This window comes from Panthera tigris, chromosome F2 (assembly GCF_018350195.1).
Source record: "Panthera tigris isolate Pti1 chromosome F2, P.tigris_Pti1_mat1.1, whole genome shotgun sequence".
Lineage (NCBI taxonomy): Eukaryota > Metazoa > Chordata > Mammalia > Carnivora > Felidae > Panthera > Panthera tigris.
Window position 1 is genome coordinate 54,006,211 of NC_056676.1, and position 22,313 is coordinate 54,028,523.

Genomic DNA, 22,313 nt, shown 5'->3' on the forward strand with positions numbered 1-22,313 from the left:
TAAATGATTTTCAGCTGAGAAGTAACATACTCCAAATTGCATTTTGGAAAGACCACTTTTGCTACTCTGTCAGCATTACAGAGGGACAGTGAAGAAAGGCTCATGAAAAGACTCTAGAGAGCTTTGTAAGAGACATGGGCCATCAGGGTTATTGACCAAAAAGCCCTTATGTAGTCTAGGGTAGAAAAAATAGTTGAAAATTTAATTAATATTCATTATGACTCACATAATAGGTTTAGATTGGTCTAGACCAGAATGTGATAGAGGAATATGTTGTTATGCTACGTGAATAGGTCTTAGAATAGGGTTTTTCCCTTTCATAGTATGAGTTCTGCTCTCTAGAAATGGCTATAATTGGATTTGTTAATTAGTATTATGCAGATAATGCTATCAGTAAAAACAAACAGAATCTTGATCCAGAGCTGGTACCTCAAGATTAGGATGTAAAGCTCTAGCTATTCAACACACATGTGCTTAGTTTAAGAAGTATTAGGCTTCATTTCATTGATTATAACGATGGGCAGTAAGAAGAAGAATGTATAAAATGCATGGTATAGTGCTGGTAGGGGTAAGAATGAAAGGCTATTAATCTTGAGAAGAGCTAGATAAAATCAATTATCCAATCTGTACAATGCTGGCCAGGTTATTTAGTTAGAAAGATACAACCTTAAACAAACCTTCCCTAAAATTGCTTCTTGAAAAATAATGTATTATTGTCAGTCTAACTGCTAACCTCACTTTTAAAACTATTAAAACAAATTTTTGTAACAGAATTTTTGATTAACACATTTCTTAATGATAAAATTAGTAATTCAAATGTATACTACAAGTACACTTTTAACCAAACTGTATATTGACCCTTTTTTAGAATTCCAGAATTAGTATCATAGAATTTTTAAAGTTTTTACTAGTTAAGGAAGCAACCACTGATTGTGAATGTTTTCCAGTAGGAAAATATCATCAACTTTATAATAATATTCTTTACAACAATTTGGACTTGAGGTGGTTTCTGGAAAGTATAGTGATGAAAAGAGGAGACTGCCTCTCCCCCAAAGCACTTTTTATATCTATTTCAGTTTAACATAACCCTCACTCTGGTTGTACACCTACCATCCCTGACTCCAGCCCAGGAGCTTAACCTCATTGACTCATCGTTGCCAATTCACATCGCAAATTCCATCCCTCCCTTCACAGAATCTAACTGACCATATCCTATTTCCCCTTTCCCCATGCAGTAGCACCACATGTAAGGGTCTTTAAATGGACAAAGGATGCATTCCTTTTCTTTTTAAAAAAAAATATTTTATTTTATTTTTTGAGAGAAAGAGAGAGAGTGAGCCAGAGACGGTCAGAGAGAGAGAGAGAGAGAGAGAGAGAGAGAGAGAGAGAGAGAGAGAGAATCCCAAGCAGGCTCCATGCTGACACAGAGCCCAGTTGCAGGGCTCAAACTCATGAATTGCAAGATCATGACCTGGGCTGAAATCAAGAGTTGGGTGCTTAACTGACTAAGCTACCCAGGTGCCCCAGGATACATTTCTTTTCACTTTCTGTCATGTGAAATCTTATAAGGAAATTAAGTAATTTACATCTTAGCCAAAATGAGGGTATTACAATGAGGATTTAGTGGGAGAAAAAGTGATTCAGATTGTAGATGGAAAGGAAGTTTTCTTCAATGGAGAAAAAAAAAAGCTGTATATGTAGTCATATGTGTTAAGTGTCCTACCAATTGCACCTATCAGCTCGCCTGCTTAGTGACAATGTATAAATTCTCTAATTTACATTCTGTCATCCCCGAAACATCTAGTATAGTGGTACACCCTAAGGAGATGGTCATTAAGTATATAGAGATAGTACTTAATGGAATCATTTCTCTTCTCTTTTCAGCTTATGGTCAAATGATTCTTTTTGGCAATCATCTCGAGAAAATAATTATACCATACCTCACCCAGGGGCAAATGTGGTTATTCCTGAAGGTAAGTATATAAATGTAAGTAAATGAAATGCCTATATTTATGTGACGTTAGGATAGATACGACAATAGTTACATTCCACCTTTAAGCAGCACACCTTGGGGAAAGAGCAAATGTGAAGAGATGGATTCTATTATTGTGTCCTGGGTACCAGACCTAGCCTTCTGGGTTTTATGTGGATTTCAACCTGAAGATTAAGGATAACAGATTTCCTGGGAGAGATAAGAATAAGTCATTGTGTGGAAAAAGGGTTGCAAACTTCAAAACCAGGGCTCACTGATAAGGTTGTCATTGTTTTTATCTACAGGCAATAGTTTATGGATTATGTTATATTTCTCATAATAAAGCATTGTTTTATAGGAACATGGATTGTAGCAGACACAGATATTCCGCCAATGGAAAGTCTCATTATTTGGGGAGTTCTAGAACTGGAAGATAAACACAGTGTGGGAGCTGCAGAGTCTTCTTACAGAAAAGTTGTTCTAAATGCTACCTACATATTGCTTCAGGTAGGAGGAAGGGTCTTACAATTTATACCTTTATTAGTCTAATTCTAGGATGTTGGAGATTTACTGAAAAAATTATAGGGGTGCCTGGGTGGCTCAGTCGGTTAAGCGTCAGACTTCAGCTCAGGTCATGATCTCATAGTTTGTGAGTTCTAGCCTCGCGTCAGGCTCTGTGCTGACAGCTTAGAGCCTGGAGTCTGCTTCGGATTCTGTGTCTCCCTCTCTCTCTGCTCTTTCCCCATTCGCTTTCTGTCTCTCTCTCTCTCTCTCTCTCTCTCTCAAATAAGTTAACATTAAAAAAATTATAAGAACATATGTTCCATCGATGTGAATAAAAAACACAACTGGCTCTAACCTATGATATAAGTCCAATATATTTCTGCTGCCCTTTAAACTGGTGGCCACACATTCCTTAGGGAGTAATTATGCTACTTTTTACTGTGAAGTTTGCCCATTTTTAATCCTACGTAGAATATTTGTATTATTGTTAGGTAAAGCTAAACCCACAACTTGCTCCAACAACCAGAGAATCCGATTCCAGGAGTTGTGGAAAAAAAATAAAAAATTTAAACCTTTTCTTTTTTTTTTGTTTTTTTTTTATTTTTTTAACATTAATGTTTATTTTATTTTTGAGACAGAGAGAGACAGAGCGTGAATGGGGGAGGGGCAGAGAGAGAGGGAGACACAGAATTGGAAGCAGGCTCCAGGCTCTGAGCCATCAGCCCAGAGCCCGACATGGGGCTCAAACTCACGGACCGCGAGATCGTGACCTGAGCTGAAGTCGGACGCTTAACCAACTGAGCCACCCAGGCGCCCCATAAACCTTTTCTTTTTTTAAGAAAACAGTGTTTCTTAAAATGAATGGACATAGATGGAATTATGACAACAGGAGAAGATTACTAAAAATATTTCAGTTGTTTGGAACAATCACCTCATTCTCTCATAAAGCTCAGACTGTCTTGAATATGTAACAGTATAATTGGTTGAATTGTTCTGTCAGTTTTTATTGTTAATTAAAAACAATGGCCTAGCCAAAAAGCTGTTAAGTGTCCTAAGAAAATAAAAGTAGTAGTAACTTTTCTTTGCTAAAACTAGGCCTTTACTGCTTTAAAGATATGCAGTATTTTAGTATTTAGATGCATGAGCTTTGAGGTAAATTAAAGGTACGACTGAGTCCTTACCTCAGTTGGGAACCTTGGGTAATGACCGCTTTTAGCAACAGTTTTCTCCCCTATCAAGTGAGAATAATAACAGCAATTCATGGGCTTAGTGTAAAGGTCAAATGATATAATGTATGTAAAGCCTTACACATTATGCCTGGCAGAGAATCAGCAAGCATTTAGTAGTAGCTATTATTATCAACAAAGAGGGCTCCTTAAGAAACGAAATAGATGAACATAGGGGAAAGGGGGAAAAAAAAAGAGGGAGAGAGGGAAACAAACCATTAAGAGAACAAACAGGGTTGACAGAGGGAGATGGGTGGGGGGTAGGCTAAATGGATGATGGGCATTAAGGAGGGCACTTGTAGTAGATATTGTATGTAAGTGATGAATCGCTAAATTCTACTACTTAAACCAGTATTACACTATATGTTAACTAAAATTTAAATAAAAATTTGAAAAAACAAAACAATGAGGCCTCCTAATGGGCACAGCTTGGAATTGTGAGGAGTGTACTTCATATATGTCATATTGTGCTAAAATAAAACGTCATCTGTCCAGTAGCACTAGTTTAGGTCTAAGCAGGTCTCAGCTTTAAGACAGTGCTGACAATAAGTAGCTAGTAAGTCCGACTTTGAAAAATCATTTAAGCAGCCTATCCCAAAGTGACAGGGTTAAATCAAGGTCGCTTCCAGATACAATACTGTTCTTTGTATAACAAATTTCATTCATTTTTACTAGAGGAGGCTACCAGTATCTTTCTAATTCCATTTTTATGGGTGAAATTTTTTTCTGCCCAATTTTTAAGTATTAACAATTTTCTGCTTCACTGCAGGGAGGTAGATTGATTGGTGGCTGGGAAGATAACCCTTTTAAAGGAGAATTACAGATTGTTCTTAGAGGAAATCATTCTACTCCAGACTGGGCACTTCCAGAAGGACCAAATCAAGGATCAAAGGTCTTAGGTATGTGTTTCCAGATACCAAAAGTATCATGTCAGTTTTGAGAATCTATTTTTTTTAATTTTTTTAATGTTTATTCTTTTTTTTTTAATTTTTTTTTTTAATGTTTATTTATTTTTGAGACAGAGAGAGACAGAGCATGAACGGGGGAGGGTCACAGAGAGAGGGAGACACAGAATCTGAAACGGGCTCCAGGCTCTGAGCTGTCAGCTCAGAGCCCGACGCGGGGCTAGAACCCACAGACCGTAAGATCATGACCTGAGCCGAAGTCGGACGCTTAACCGACCGAGCCACCCAGGCGCCCCTAATGTTTATTTATTCTTGAGAGAGAGAGAGAGACAGAGACAGAGTATGAGCGGGGCAGGGTCAGAGAGAGGGAGACACAGAATCTGAAGCAGGCCCTAGGCTCTGAGCTGTCAGCACAGAGCCTGATGCGGGGCTCGAACTCACAAACCACAAGACCATGACCTGAGCTGAAGTCAGACGCTCAACCAACTGAGCCACCCAGGTGCCCTGAGAATCTATTTTAAGACATATGGCACTGAAATACTTACCAGTTCATGATGTTATGGTATCAGAAGACTTTACAGACATTTATTTATAGTAAAGCATTATAAAAATAAATTTTAAAATGTTTAAATAAATCATGTCACACTAAAATAGGTATAGATGTGCGTATCTGAAACCAAAATATAATTCATTGCAAAACTAACATTAATCTCTCCATATGTGTATTATTTCTCCAATCTGGTTTTCTTTATAACTGTCTCTTTTTATAAATAATCATACTTTCTCATATCTTAGTGCTTTTCCCTTAAAAGGTAACTTTTCTACACATTATTCTACTTATAGTGTTAATAATCTGTGAATCAGTTGACTGCCATCAGTTATCCTGTCACAACTGTTGCTGAACTTTATACTTTCCTGTTGGATGTGTATGGCTGTACGTATTCCTATCTGAGCCTGGAAAGTAAAGGAACTGAGAGGGTTTATTTGGTCATGATTAATAACCAAGTTTATTAACACTGCTGCATATCTGTTGGAAAGATACATACAAGCATGTGCTGCAGTCGCTTTGCCATACAATTTCTAAACAGTGACCATCAGTAAATAGGGGCATAAAAAATGGCTTTGACTGAAGGAGTCAGCTCTCCACTGGTAAGTGTTCCAAGGCAGACAAATTCCATCTTAAAAAGAACTTGCTTTTATGTGTTTATTTTTTTGTTTCAAAAGTAACATTTCAAACAACATAAACGATATCAATAAAAAATATTAAGAAAAAGTATACATCTTTCCAATACTACCCCATCATGAGGAAACTAGTATCTAGTATCATGTAAAAAATTAGCAGTTTTTATATGTCTTCTCATGTTCTTTATATATGTGTACATTCATATTGCATATATTGATTTGTGGTTATAGTATTGTGCCTTTTACAAAAACATGGTCAAACTAAATATATTCCTATGCAGTTTTCTTTCTCAGTTAACATGTTATGGATATCTTTCTACGTCAATATTTACAGATAACACTCTTTCTTTTTATAGCATATTACCCTAATGTATTAGTATATTATAATTTATTCCATCATTCTCTTATTGATGTACATTTAGATTTATTCCATTTTTCCAATATTTTATAGGATTATGGTGGGCATTCTCATTCATGTATCCTTGTGCGCTGGCTTTAATTTCTATGGACCAGATTCCTAGAAGTGGCTCAAAGAGCCAAAGCCATCTTGTATAACCCTGAGCAGATATCCAACTTCATTCCATTCATTCTAAAATATCCAATCATTTATTAAAATGAATGGTTTCATTTTATCTTAGCACCTAACTCAGTACTATGTGGTGAATAAATAGAAGCTTTTCTATTTCAGGGGTGTTTGGTGAGCTGGATCTTCATGGATTTCCACGTTCAATATATAAAACTAAGCTCTCAGAAACTGCAGAGGCTGGTTCCAAAGTCCTATCTCTAATGGATGCTGTGGATTGGCAGGTACAGGAAATATTATGTGGTGGGAACTGAATACACACAGTGGGTCAACTTACAAAGGTTTCTTTTTTATTCTCATGCACATTTTTTTTCCATAGGATTGATCAGATAAGAAACATATATTTTGCATTAACTTGCACTCAGAAGCTGACCTGATAGTAGGCATTTAAAAATTGGGATTTTAAAGGTCCTTCAGAATATATAAAGAACACTATTTATCTTTAGTTATGAAAGGAAAATATGAAAGTTTTTGAATGGAAAAAAATTTTTTATGTGTGTCTTTCCCATATTTCAGGAATATCAAGTAATAGTTAATTATATTAAAAAAACTGGCAAAATTTAAGAATATTGTACTGACCAGTTTTTAATATAAATATGAATATATTTGCTTTGATCTATTTAATTTCTTAAAAGTATATTGCCTGTGATTTTATTTAGTGACTGAATTAAATTTGAGGAGATGTTGAGATAAATCATAATTTAGAATTCTTAATATCAAACACAAGCATATTTATTTTTAGAGACCTCAATGTATGTTTGTTCTTTCCGATAATACCATGTTGCTAATCAGATATAAATTAAATTAGAATTTTAAAAGTTATTATTAAGAAATAGAAACCTATTTTGAAAATTGTTCTTGAATTTGGCACTTGAATTTTTCTAAGGAGGGAGAAGAGATTGTGATAACAACTACAAGCTATGATTTCCACCAGACAGAAACTAGAAGTATCATTAAAGTCCTGCATGACCAGAAAATTCTGATTCTCAATGATACCCTTTCCTACACTCACCTTGGTAAGTAGCTGTTCTTTAAATAGATATGTAATTAACATGCCTTGAAATGTCCACATTTTTAGTGATCTCCTTTGTAATTACAACTATTTGATTTAAAAATCTAACATTTTTGAGGAACATTTCACTCTGATTGGTACTAGTACCCAAGGGGCACTACTGTATTGGCTTCCAATAGTCCCTGCTATATGCATTCATTCATTCAGCAAATATTCAGCAAAGACTAACATGTAACGTCCCATGGGGGTAAAGTTAGCACTTTCTGTTTTAAGCAAGCTTCTAGGTGATTCTCATCCACGTGAATTTTGAGAACCCTTGAGCCAAGAGAATCTTTGTCCCAATTTGTTTTGTTAACACATTTCTCACCTATAACTGCATTTAGAAAAGCTACAACAAAATGGTAGAACCATAATTCTCAAGGATAGAAGGAATTCATCAGAATCATCTGAAGATGATCTTTCAACTTACAGGATCAGGGCTATCCCAGCACCCACTCTTTCCCCATTTGACATTCTACTTTCATCTGAATCTAAGAAAGTGGTAGCAGACAGGGGTGTTATGTTAGAAAAGCCATACAGATGCTTCTGGTACTCATGAGAACTTCAGCTATAATGTGGCATGATTGATAGGCAGATGTTTGACGTTCATGGAAAAGAAACTTCAAAGAAATTTTAATGCCAGTATTTTGATGGAAGCATATGTATCTATCATTCTATGTCACACATTTTTTTAAATCAAAAGGAAAAAGCTTGTTGACCAACACTGTAATTATAAAACAAGTTGTTTTTATAAGTTTGACATTATAGATTCTTTCATTTAAACTACCAAACATTTATTTCTGTTGAAATACACCTGCTTGCCTTAAAATTTTGAGTAAGAGTTCTAGAAGTGTAGAATGTAATTTAGATTATATTTTACAAATCATTAAGATATAAGTGTATAGACTGCGCTTGATATGCTACTACACATTTGTAAAAAAATGTGATCAGTATAAAATATGCTATAGGAAAATTGGAACAAACCAAAGTTCAGGCATCATAAAAGATAATATCTGTGTGCTTCTGATTATCCATATGACCTTGGACAAATTATTTTACTTCTCTACTTCATTTTCTCAACTTGGCCTTACAACAGTGATTTAATTTATAATTTGAAGTTATTGTTATTGTTACTACAATATTGGTATTGTTACTACCAAGTAAACAATAACTTCATAATTGCTGATTATAGTCATACTTTTGGTGTAAACAGAAGAAATGCTTTTTATTTATTTCATTTTATAAATTAAAAAGTATTATGGGGGGATCTAAGATGGCAACGTAATAGGAAGATGCTATAGACTCATCGTGTCCCTTGAACACAACTAGATAACTGTCAAATCATTCTGAATACCCAAGAAATCAACCTGAAGACTGACAGAACAAACTCTACAACTAGACAGAGAGGCCACATGGAGAAAGAAAGTAGGAGGTGCAGAGACATGGGTTAGAAGAGAAACGAATCACTGTGGAGGTGCTGTGGAGAGGAGGGAGCCCTGGTCATGGAGAAAGGCAAGAGAGAGCATAGCACACAGGGGTAAGCACAAGGAGAACACTTCCTCAAAGTTATTGCCTAGGAAAACAGAGGGGCTGATTTTCGTGAGTTTTTGCAACCAGCAGGTCTGGAAGACTAGAGTTTTAAAGGTATGTGGGCATGGCTTGTATAAAGCCCTGAAGGTTCTACCCTGCTCCTGGAAAGAAGGCAGGCAAACAACCTGGGAGGCAGCTGGCAGAATCTGAGGAATGCCTAAAACACAGGGAGAGACTGTTCCCTCTTCTTGGAGCAGTTCTGTGAAAGGTAGAATTCATGGAGATGCGTCTCTGTCTCAGCCATCCAGGGGCCTCGTTTCCCTTCCCTGTCCCTCAGCATAGCTGCAGAGCCACATACAGCTGGTCTCTGACACTGGCTGCCTGGCCTGCCTCTTCCGAGTCCCACACCCCTGTGCTCTGGCGGGACTGCCCTTCTTGGTCAAGCCAGCCTCAGTCACAGGGCGGTGGGCCTCTCCCTCAGAAGACCAGTGCAGGTCCCCATCACACCATGTTCCTAAAGCCTGGAGTTTTAAAAGTCAGCAGGCTTGCCTGGGATAGAGCCCTGAGGGCACTACCCTGCTCCTGAAGTGAAGGCAGGCAGACAACCGGGGGGTGGGGGTGGGGGACAGACAGTGTGGAAACAACAATCTGAAAAATGTCTGGGACATACAGCAGGGAGATTATTTGCTGTTTTGGGAGTGCTTCCCTGAGAGGGATTGTGCCTGGAGACTCCTCTCTGGGGACAAAGGAGCTGCCTAGCACCATTTCCCACCCCTGTCCCTCAGCATAAACACAGAACCACCTTCAGTAAACAGCACAGCACCAACACTGGTTGCCTAGTCTACTTACACCAGCTCCCACACTGCTGTGCTCTACCAGTATGGCCCTTCTCAGTCAAGTGTGCCCCAATCCCAGCATGGTGGGCCCCTTCCTTAAAAGACCAGCAGAAATTCCTGCCCATACTATGTCTCCTGACCAGAGACTTCTGCAGGGCTTCAGTTCTAGTGGAAGTAGCATCAGGTCTCACTTAACAGGCAGACCAGAGCAAACCTACTTAAAACCCGGCACACTATGGCCAAGTACCAAACACTGCCCACTGCAGGCAAGGACAACTAGCCTGAAGGATAGCAGCCAAAACACTATAGCAGTGTACATCCAGCAGACACTAGAGACATGATCTTTTCCTCATAAAACCATCTAAGGAGCAGGACACATAACAGACTTTTCTAACACAAAGAAGAAGACAGAAATTTAGACAAAATGCCAAGATGGAGGAATTCATCCCACATGAAAGAAAAAGATAAGGTCACATCCAGAGATCTAAGTGAAACTGATATAAATAACATATCTGATGGAGAATTTAAAGCAACAATCATAAGGATACTCACTGGGATTAGGAAAAGAATGGAAGATGTCAGGAAGGGACTTACCACAGATATAAAATAGTTAAAAAAAAAATTGAAATGAAACATGCAATAACTGAAATTTGCAACTGACTGGAAGCAATGAACACAAGAATAGAAGGAGAAGAGGAATGAATAAGTGATATAGAAGCTAGAATAATGGAAAATAAAGCTGAACAAAAGAGAGAAAGAACTATGGATCACAAGAATAGATTTAGGGAACTCAGTGACTCCCATCAAATGTAACAACATTTATATTATAGAAGTCCCAGATAAAGAAGAGAGAGAAAAGAAGGAAGAAAATTTATTTGGGGAAATAATAGAAAATTTCCCTAATCTGGAGAAGGAAACAGATATCCAGATCCAGGAGGCACAGAGAATTCCCATCAAAATCAACAAAGCAGGCCAACACCAAGACATATTGTAATTATATTTGCAAAATATAGTGATAAAGGAAAAAATTCTAAGAGCAGTAAGACAAAAGTGGTCCCTAACTTACAAGGGAGAGTTCATAAGGCTAGCTGCAGATCTCTCAACAGGAACCTGGCAGGCCAAAAGGGAGTGGCATAATATATTCAACATGCTGAATGGGAAAAATCTGCAGCCAAGAATACTCTATGACAGCAAGGCTTTCATTCAGAATAGAAAAAGACACAAAGAGTTTCCCAGACTAACAAAATCTAAAGAACTTTATGACCATTAAACTAGCCCTCCAAGAAATAGTAAAAGGGACTCTATGTGGAAAGGAAAGACCAAAAGTGACAAAGACAAGAAAGGAACAGAGAAATCTCCAGAAACAAAACAAAACAAGTAATAAAATGACACTGAATACATACCTATCAATAATTACTCTGAAGGTAAATGGATTAAACAGTCAAATCAAAAGACATAGGGTGTCAGAATGAATTTAAAAAAAAAAGACCCATTTATATGCTGCCTACAAGAGTCTCATTTTAGAACTAAAGACACTTGCAGATTGAAAGTGAGGGGATGGAGAAACATTTATCACACAAATGGATGTCAAAAGAAAGGCAGAGTAGCAATACTTATATCAGACAAACTAGATTTAAAAACAAAGACTGTAACAAGAGATGAAGAAGAGCACTATATCATAATAAAGGGAACACTCCAACGAGATCTAATAATTGTAAGTATTTGTGCCCCCAACATGAAAGAACCCAAATATATAAAACAAGAACAAACATAAAGAACTAATTGATAATAATACAGTAATAGTAGGGGCTTTAACACCCCACTTACAACAATGAACAGATCATCTAAGCAGAAAGTCAACAAGGAAACAATAGCTTTGAATGACACACTGGACCAGATGGACTTAACAGATATATTCAGAACATTTCATCCTAAAATAGCAGAATGCACATTCTTTTCAGGTGCACATGGAACTCCAGAATAGACCATATACTGGGTCACCAATCAGGCCTCAATAAGTACAAAAAGATTGAAATCATACCATGTATATTTTCAGATCACAATGCTATGAAACTTGAAGTCAACCACAAGAAAAACTTTGGAAAGACCAAAAATATATGGAGGTTAAAGAACATCCTGGTAAAAATGAATGGATCAATACAGAAATTAAAAAAGATATTAAAAATACATGGAAACAAATGAAAATGAAAACACGATGGTCCAAAACCCTTGGGATGCAACAAAAGCAGTCATTAGATGGAAGTATATAGCAATACAGGCCTACTTTAAGAAGCAAGAAAAATCTCCAATAAATAACCTAACCTCGTACTAAAAGGAGCTAGAAAAAGAACAATTGAAGCCAAAATCCAACAGAAGGAAAATAATTGAGATTAAAGCAGATATAAATGATATAGAAACTAAAAAAATAGACCAGATCAATGAAGCCAGGAGCTGGTTCTTTGAAAAAATTGATAAAATTGATAACCCCTAACCAGACATATCAAAAGGAAAAGAGGAAAGGGCCCAAATATATAAAATCACAAATGAGAGGATAAATTAACAACCAGTACTACAGAAATACAAACAACTGTAAGAGAATATTATGGAAAATTATATGCCAACAAATTGGACAACCTAGAAGAAATGGATAAATTATTAGAAACATATGTACTACCAAAACTGAAACAGGAAGAAATAGAAAGCTTGAACAAACTGATAACTAGCAAAGTAGTTGAATCAGTAGTGAAAAATCTCCCAATAAATAAATCTCCCATCCTGAGCCAGATGGCTTTATAGTTTAATTCTGCCAAACATTTAGCGAGTTAATAACTATTCTTCTCAAACTATTCCAAGGAAACAGAAATAGAAGGAAAACTTACAAACTCATTCTACAAGGCCAGCTTTACCCTGATCCCAAAACCAGACCAAGACTCCACTAAAAAAGAGAACTACAGGCTAATATCCCTGATGAAGATAGATGCAAAAGTCAACATACAGAAATCTTTTGCATTTCTATACGCCAATAATGAAGCAGCAGAAAGAGAAATCAAGGAATCAGTTCCATTTACAATTGCACCAAAAACCATAAGATACCTAAGAATAAACATAACTAAAGGGGTGAAGATCTGTACTCTGAAGTATAAAACACTGATGAAAGAAATTGAAGAAGACACAAAGAAATGGAAAAACAGTCCATGCTTGTGCAATGGAATAGCAAATATTGTTAAAATGTCTATATTACCCAAAGCAATCTATACTTTTAATCCAATCCCTATCAAAATACCACCAGCATTTTTCACAAAGCTAAAATAAACAATCCCAAAATTTGTATGGAACCACAAAAGACCCTGAATAGGCAAAGCAGTCTTGGAAAAGAAAAGTAATGCCAGATGCATCATAATTCTGGACTTCAAGCTATATTACAAAGCTATAATTATTAAGACAGTATGGTATTGGCACACATACAGACACATAGATTAATGGAATAGAATAGAAAATCCAGAAATGAACCCATAACTCTGTGGTCAACTAATCTTCAACAAAGCGGGAAAGAATATCCAATGGGAAAAAGTCTCTTCAACAAATTATGTTAGGAAAACTGGAAGCACCATGCAAAAGAATGAAAGAGGACCTCTTTCTTATACCATATACAAAAACAAATTCAAAATGGATTAAAAACCTGAATGTGAGACAGTAAACCATTAAAATCCTAGAGGAGAACACAGGCAGTAAGTGCTTTGACATAGGCCGTAGCAACTTCTTACTAGATATATCTCCTGAGGCAAGGAAAACAAAAGTAAAAATAAACTATTGGGACTTCATCAGAATAAAAAGCTTCTGCACAGTGAAGGAAACAATCAACAAAACTAAAAGGCATCCTGCACAATGGGGGAATAATGGCATATCTGATAAAGGGTTAGTATCCAAAATATATAAAGAATTTATACAACTCAACACCTAAAAAACAAATAATCCAATTAAAGCATAGGCAGAAAACATGAAAAGACATTTTTCCAAAGAAGACATCCAGATGGCTAAAAGACACATCAAAAGATGCTCAACATCACTCATCATCAAATCAAAACTACAACTGGTGTGATATCACCTCACACAAGTCAGAATGGCTAAAATTAACAATACAGGAAATAATAGGTGTTGAAGAAAATGTGGGGAAAGGGGAATTCTCTTGCACTGTTGGTAGGAATGCAAATTGCTGCAACAACTCTGGAGAACACTATGGAGGTTCCTCAGAAAGTTAAAAATAGAACCATCTATGATCTAGCAATTGCACTACCTGGTATTGACCCAAAGGATACAAAAATAGTAATTCAAAGGGATACATGTACCCTGATGTTTCTAGCAACATTATCTACAATAGTCAAATTATGGAAAGAGCCCAAATATCCATTGACTGATGAATGGATAAAGAAGATGTGGTATATATGTATATACATACGTACATATATACACAGTGAAGTATTATTCAACCATAAAGGAGAGTGAAATCTTGCCATTTGCAACAACGTGGATGGAGCTAGGGGGTATTAAGCTAAGTGAAACAAGTAAGTGTGAGAAAAACAAATACCATGTGATTTTACTCATACGTGGAATTTAAGAAACAAAACAAATGAATATGGGGGGGGAAGAAAGACAGGAAAAGCAAGAAACAGACTCTTAAGTATAGAGGACAAGCTGATGGTTACGAGAGGGCAGGTGTGGGGGGGGATCGGTTAAATAGGTGAGAGAGATTAAGGAGGGCACTTGGGATGAGCACCGGGTGTTGTACGTAAGTGTTGTATAACCAAATTCCACACTTGAAACCAATATTATGCTATATGTTAACTGGAATTTAAATAAAAACTTGGAAAGAAAAAAATTAAAACTATCATAATTTCAGTCTGCCATCTATGTATGTTTAAGCATGCAAATCTAATTAATTCACACATTTGTGTTGACTTTTGGCATATTAGAAATTTATGTGGCCTGTGAATTACAAAGGAACTGATAAACACAGGTATTTCTCAGCATTGGTAATAATCTAGCTGTCCTTTCTGTTGTAGCTGAAAGATACCATGTTCCTGGAACAGGTCAGAGCTACACGTTAGCAGCTGATGTTGGGATACTGAGTAGGAACATCAAAATATTTGGTGAAGATTACCCAGGTTGGTTCAAGGAATCTTTTGGTGCACGTGTCCTGGTCAGCTCATTCACTGAAAATATGATGACATTTAAAGGTTGGTACAAATTTGAAAGATAACATGGTCTCTTCTATGTTTAGTCATTTCTTAAACAATTGTCACTTCTTTTTAGGATCACACGTGTTTAAAAAATTCAAGTGAGTACATTTTAAAGATCTTACTGGCTTTAATCAATGGGTTGTGAATCAGGCAGTGTCTGATCTAGCGGATAGAAAGGAGCTCCACAGAGCTGTGCAAAATGAAATACTTTTACAGGCAGAAGGGAGCAGGTTACTTGCCTCTAGGGGACGTCAGGGGCTAATCAGGGAGATTACCTAACCAGTGCTGATCAGGTGATTCCTGACTGACTGGTTTAAGATTCCATTTCTGGGAGTGGAACTGTAATTAAGTTCAGTCTCAGTTTGGTGACATGGGGCCGAGCATAAGCAACTCCCAATTTGGGCCTGTTGTCTTGTTTTTAACACATGGGAGAATGAAGCCTTGAGAGGGATTATGTAAACCCAGGTGCTACCCTCAACAACCAAATCCCTAACATTTTTCTACTTATTTTATCTTCATAGACAATAAGAATTATTAAATTAATAATGACCTTAGGTAACAGCCCAGCTTCTCACCCAAACAGAAATCATTTGATAACAAGCACAATAGATCTGTTAATTTTGTTTGAAGGAAAATTTCAAATATATACAAAATTTTCAAACATAGAGAAATGTGTAATGAACCCCAGTGTACCCATCACTAGGTACCACAATGGTCAACTTTGGTCATTCTTGTTTCAACTATACGACCACCCACTCTCTTCAAGCCCCTGGGTTATTTTGAAGCAACCACATACATTTTTTTATTGAGATATAATTGACATAACATTGTATAAGTTTAAGGTGTACACTGTATTTATGTTGATACATTTATATATCCCAATATGATTACCATTGTAGTGTCAGCTAACATCTCTTTCATGCACATAATATGTCTTTTGTGTGGCGAGAGCAATAAAGATCTAGTCCCTTAGCAATTCTGAAGTTACAATACAATGTGTTGTTGACTGTAATCACTACGTTGTACATTAGATCTCCAGAATTTATTTAGCCGCAGGCTGCAAGTTTATACCCTTAAACAACATCTTCCTAATTCCCCACCACTACCACCCCAGCTCCTGGTAACCACCATTCTACTCTGTTTTTATGAATATGGCTTTTTTAGATTCCACATATGAGTTTCATACAGTATTTGTCTTTCTCTGACTTACCCCACTTAGCATAATGCCCTCAAGGTCTGTCTGTGTTGTGGCAAATGGTAGCAAATGGTAAGAGTTCCTCTTTTCTTAAATGGCTTAATAATGTTCCATTGTTCATATATGCCCCATCTTCTTTATCCATTCATCCATTGGTGGACACTTAGGTTGTTCCCATATCTTGGGTATTGTAAATGAAGCAATCACATATTATTTCATCTAAAAATATTTCAGCATGTAACTTTAAAAGACTTTAAAAATGTTTGTAAGAGGGGCGCCTGGGTGGCTCAGTCGGTTGAGCGGCCGACTTCGGCTCAGGTCATGATCTTGCGGTCCGTGAGTTCGAGCCCCGCGTCGGGCTCTGTGCTGACAGCTCAGAGCCTGGAGCCTGTTTCGGATTCTGTGTCTCCCACTCTCTGACCCTCCTCCGTTCATGCTCTGTCTCTCTCTGTCTCAAAAATAAATAAACGTTAAAAAATAAATAAATAAAAATAAATAAAAATGTTTGTAAGTATCAGATGCTAAAATATTAATGTAATTCCTTATATCAAATGATTATTCAGACTCCCCCAATTTATTCTTTCTCTTTCCTTCCTTCCTTCCTTCCTTCTGCTTGCATTCCCTTTGTTCAAATCAGGATCTAAATAAGACCATGCTGCAATTGGTTGTGAATTTTATAATTTTTTTAAACATTTATTTATTTTTGAGACAGAGAGAGAGACAGAGTATGAATGGGGGAGGGTCAGAGAGAGAGGGAGACACAGAATCTGAAACAGGCTCCAGGCTCTGAGCTGTCAGCACAGAGTCCGACGCGGGGCTCGAACTCACAGACGTGAGATCATGACCTGAGCCGAAGTCGGACGCTTAACCAACTGAGCCACCCAGGTGCCCCTGTGAATTTTAAATCTCTGATTCATGTATCTCTTCTTGCAGTTTATGTACAAAAGAACCTAGATCACCTGTTCAGTAGTATTTCCAACAGTCTAGAATTTAGTAATTCATCCCTAGAACTTCACTTGTTCCTGTATCCTTTGTATTTTCTATCATAGGTAGTTTAGAGCTAAAAAATTGATCATACTCAGACCCAATTTTTAGGCAAGAATTCTTCATGGTTGACGGTGTACTTTTCCACTAAGTAGACATGTAATGTATGATTATTCCGTTTGTGTCTGATAAGCTTCTTTTGTGAAGTTAGCAGCTATTAATGATCATTGCCTGGATCTGTTAAATCACTGAGGTTTAAAGTGGTGATATTTTAATTCTACCACTCCCTTCTTATTTGTAATCTAGAATATTTCTGTAAAGAGAAGCTTCCCCAGACAACTATTTGACTACCCTGAGAAATAGTTTATATACGAAGTGTAGGAAAAATGCCTGATTCTTTCCTATTATTACCTAGTTCTGAAGTAGTAAGTTGGTGCCCAACCATTCTCCAAAGGTGACAAAGCATCTTTAATTTTTGTTTGTTATTAGTGTCATTATGAGCTCTGTGGATTTAAACATATTTGGTGTTTTCTTTTTTTTTTTTTTTTTTTTTTTTTTTCAACGTTTTTTTAATTTATTTTTGGGACAGAGAGAGACAGAGCATGAACGGGGGAGGGGCAGAGAGAGAGGGAGACACAGAATCGGAAACAGGCTCCAGGCTCCGAGCCATCAGCCCAGAGCCTGACGCGGGGCTCGAACTCACGGACCGCGAGATCGTGACCTGGCTGAAGTCGGACGCTTAACCGACTGCGCCACCCAGGCGCCCCAGGTGTTTTCTAATCCATATATGGATTGTGATTGTTAATCTTACTGATATTACAAATGCCCAGTTGCCATTGACAAATGAAAATGGCCCATCACTGACCTTCAAAACATTTTCATGTTGATGCCTAAGTCCTTTTGATTTAGGTTTCGTTAGCTTCTTCAGTTTCTGATGTGACAAACGCATGTCTTTTGTTTTGTTCTTCCGAGCCTGAGACTAAGTCATTCCTCCAAGTAATGCTGATTCTTTTATTTGGAAACTGATATTTTGATCCCACAATCTGGGTTCCAGGATTCACTCATTTATTCTTGACTTGAAATGTTTAGCAGGTCTTCACTTGTTCATAATTCTGCCTATTATGTTTTGCAACAGTTCTAATTTTAGAAAGCTTTTAAACTGAGCAAGAAGTCATCCCAGTATAGCTTCTACCTGTTGGCTATAATGTCAACAGGAGCTTAACTGATGGTAACAGTAATGATGATCATGGCACAATATTCCAGGCACTGTGCTAAACATTTAACATATATTATCTCATTTAATCCCCATAGTGCTATGCATAAATATTGTCCCCTTTTAAAGACAGATAAATAGATTATTAGAGGGATGAAATTGCTCTGACCATGGATACTAATCCACACCTGCCTCACTTCAAATCCATGATGGATCCAATACTCATGACAATTTTTCCTTGCTCCTATAAATTGTTTTGTGATGTTATACACATCTATGGCTTTTATAGGCCCAGATGATCTGTAGTAACCATTTCTTCTCTGTCTCTAGCTTATGATTATGTTCTTCATCGTACATCCAATTGCTGGCTCATGGGTTTTGAGACAGGCTTTTCCCTTGCAGTACAAAGTAACTCTTCTCCACTGCATTTTATTAAATATCAGTTTTTGAAACAGGAAATATCCTCTACTGTTGCTTATGAGCCATGATTCTCTGTGGCTCTATTTTCTTATATAGAATATAAGAATAATAAAACTTCCTAACTCATAGGATTTGAATTAAACCACAAATTGTCTTTTAAGCCCTTAGTGCAGCACTTGGCAGAGTAATCTCTCATGGATTGCTATTGCTGTTATTACTAATCTGTGAAATTGTCTCTTGTCACCTCAATGGTACTTATGACAAACTGATGAGCAGATACTTACAATGCTTATTCTGGAAGGGATTATGTAAAGATAATGCCCTTAAAATCTCTTTAGAGCATCAAAATTGAACTGTTGGGTAAATTATATCTTGTGCTTTATGTCATGCGTTCTCAAAAGGGACAATATCACTACCAAGGGGATGAAAAATGGCTCTTAACAGGACCAAAAAACTTACATGAGCAATGGTTTGTGGCCCCCAAAGAGCCACCATATATTAACAGATATATAGTATATCTGAGGTATTGAAATTTCATGGGGAGGGGAGGCTATTAGAAAAAAGTCCAAAAAGGCCCTTGTGGAGGGCAGTGAAAAAAAGTCCAGAAATACTGCCTTATTTAGATTAAAGGAACAAAGAAGAACAAATGAAATTTCAATGAAAAAGTTAAAAACAAATTTGTTATTTGGAAAATTACAATTCTTATAGCTTACAAAAACACAAATTTTATTATTTCAAGAAAAAAAAATGTAACTCTTTCTTCCCTACCCTGCCAGGAAATGCAAGGATAAGCAATGTGGAATTTTATCACTGTGGTCAAGAAGGCTTCAGGGATAGCACAGATCCAAGATATGCAGTAACATTTCTTAACTTAGAACAGGTTTGTACTTGAATTTTTGTGTATATTCAAAATGAAACATTTTGATTTTGATTTGATTTTCATTTAACTTTACTAAAAATGCCATATCTTAGAATTGCTAAAACTATGATCTAATGTAACTTCCTTAGATACATTTCGCACCAACTTTTTTAGACTCATAGCATTTGATTTACCCACGTCACGTATTTAAAGTCAGTAAAAAAAAAGGCAGAAAGAAAACACAGAAAAAAGGAGCACAAAGGTGAAAGAATTAAAGATCTGTGATATTATTTCATATCTCCACTTTATATTGCAGTGACCAAAAATACTTCCAAATAGTTTCTATTAAACATAGCAGGGTTTGCTTGTATTTCCCAAGTGAAAAGTATGTGTGCATATCCAAGCCTCTGTCAAAATAGATGTGCTTAGAAGGCTGGTGATTGAAGAAAAAATGAGAGAGAACATGTTTCTTCTGGAAATGAAAAATAATGTTGCAGGTTTGAGGTTGCAGCCCCAGTCCTACTCATTGACTGGTTCCTACAGACATTTGACTGTAACCCCCTGCCTAGAGCATCACCTTTTTTAATTAAAAGAAGTCCCTGCTTAATCATATAATAAATTATTCTGAAAAATACTTTTTAGTTCCTTAACATTTTATAGGTAATGATAGAAAATAAATGCATAGAAAAGTACTTCAGAATTTTTATCTACATTTAAATATGCATTTTTGCTTTACTTAATCATAATTTGAAGACATGGAAATTTCCAGGATTAAAAGATATACAGGGAAATCATCTTCTTTCATGGAAAGTAAATTGAGTATTTTATTTATGAGCATTTATTCCCTGAAAATCACTTACTTCAAATTTTTTCTTCAAATATATTTAATTTTATTTGTAAAATTTTCACTGAATCCTGATGTTTCATAGATTCAAGATCATGGCTCATCTTATATTCGAGGCTGTGCCTTTCATAATGGCTTTTCCCCAGCAATCGGTGTGTTTGGAACAGATGGAGTGGACATAGATGACAACATCATTCACTTTACAGTGGGGGAAGGTAGTGTGATAATATTTTTGTCCAAATAACATGCTTCCTGAGACAATCTTATCTGAAGACTCTAGAGCCATGCTGTTTAATTGATCTTCTTGTGAGCATGGAAATGGCCTATATCTATGCTAATACGGTAATTACTAAACCACATGTGGCTACTGAGCACTTAAAATGTGGCTACTGTGATTGAATAACTGGATTTTTAATTTTAATTGTACTTTTTATTTTTTTTTATAGTGAGAGAGAGAGTGCGAGTCAGGGAGAGGGCAGAGGGAGAATTCCAAGCAGGCGTGGAGCCTGTCATGGAACTCACTCCATGATCCCGGGATCACGATCCCAGCCAAAATCGAGAGTCACATGCTCAACTGACTGAGCCACCCAGGCACCCCTAATTGCACTTAACTTGAATTGTACTTACTTTATATTGAAGTAGTTGCATGTGGCTATGGCTATCATAGCCATAGCAGTACAACTCTAGAATTATTTACCAGACCATGATATCGTGTGAATCATCTAATCACCAATAGTTTAAATTACTATGACTCTTAAAATACTCCTCACATATCAATCAAAAAGATTATTCACAAATAAAGGTTACTATTTTTTAAAAATTGGACTTGGTTTTAGGGGGTTATACTTTCTTGAATATCAATATAAAGCACAATACAAACTCATTAATGTGTATAAAATTGATGTGTTTGGTAAAATCTGAGGCAGAGCCTGTCAACCCACATATTTAATAGGCACCCCAGAAGATTTTAATGCAGGTAGTCTATTAAAGAGGTAGAGTTCAAAAGGTGTACTCTAGAATTTAGGAGGTTGATTTGTCAGGCTCAAACTAGAAAATGAATTTCATGGAAACATGAAAGACATTCCCCATAGGACTCATTGCAAATTTTTACGTATTTGAGGGGATTTTATTAATTTTTTGCAGGAATAAGAATATGGGGGGATGCCAACAGAGTTCGAGGAAACTTGGTGGCACTTTCAGTTTGGCCGGGAACCTATCAAAACAGAAAGGATTTAAGTTCAACTCTCTGGCATGCAGCAATTGAGGTAGAGTGATCAGATTTATAGTTATACAAAGGTATACAAAATTATAATTTGTAATTTCTTCACTGAAGATTATAAATTCTGTAGAAACTGTAATTCTCAAAATACTGAAAACTATTTCTTCCTTAAAGATTGGTGAACTAATAAAATAAGCTAAAGAAAGGAGAGAATAAACTTTCTTAAAAGATGTGGAAAGCTCCCACAGCCATTGGATTTTTCTTTGTGTTGATGTCCAGTGGTTTAAATATTCTCTTATTTCCTTGTTTCTCCAACATTAGTTATCACTTTGAAGTTCTGGTACAGGGTCTCTCTGCTGTTAATTGACTGAGTGCCCTGTCGATATTACTACTTTGAATTTAGTTTTCTTCTTCGTAAGGAAAATTAGAGTAATAGACTACAGAATCTTTAAAATCTCTTTCTCATCTAAAACTCTAATGATTCTCTATGCAAAGTTATTTAGTCTAATCGGTATTCTTAGCTGAACCCTTCTTGTTGCTCATAAAGTTTCTT

The 22,313-nt window shown here is 36.5% G+C and overlaps 1 protein-coding gene across 1 annotated transcript in view; it reads left to right on the forward strand.

Annotated features, from left to right (window-relative positions):
* The window catches only part of PKHD1L1 (PKHD1 like 1), a 158,151-nt gene that overhangs the window by 101,401 nt on the left and 34,437 nt on the right, over positions 1-22,313 (forward strand). Inside the window, exons 54-62 of the mRNA XM_042973164.1 lie at positions 1,885-1,973; positions 2,331-2,479; positions 4,472-4,601; positions 6,478-6,596; positions 7,259-7,388; positions 14,850-15,023; positions 19,615-19,718; positions 20,627-20,756; positions 21,685-21,806. Of these exons, the coding sequence (XP_042829098.1) occupies positions 1,885-1,973; positions 2,331-2,479; positions 4,472-4,601; positions 6,478-6,596; positions 7,259-7,388; positions 14,850-15,023; positions 19,615-19,718; positions 20,627-20,756; positions 21,685-21,806 (1,147 nt within the window). The remainder of the gene's footprint in view (positions 1-1,884; positions 1,974-2,330; positions 2,480-4,471; positions 4,602-6,477; positions 6,597-7,258; positions 7,389-14,849; positions 15,024-19,614; positions 19,719-20,626; positions 20,757-21,684; positions 21,807-22,313) is intronic.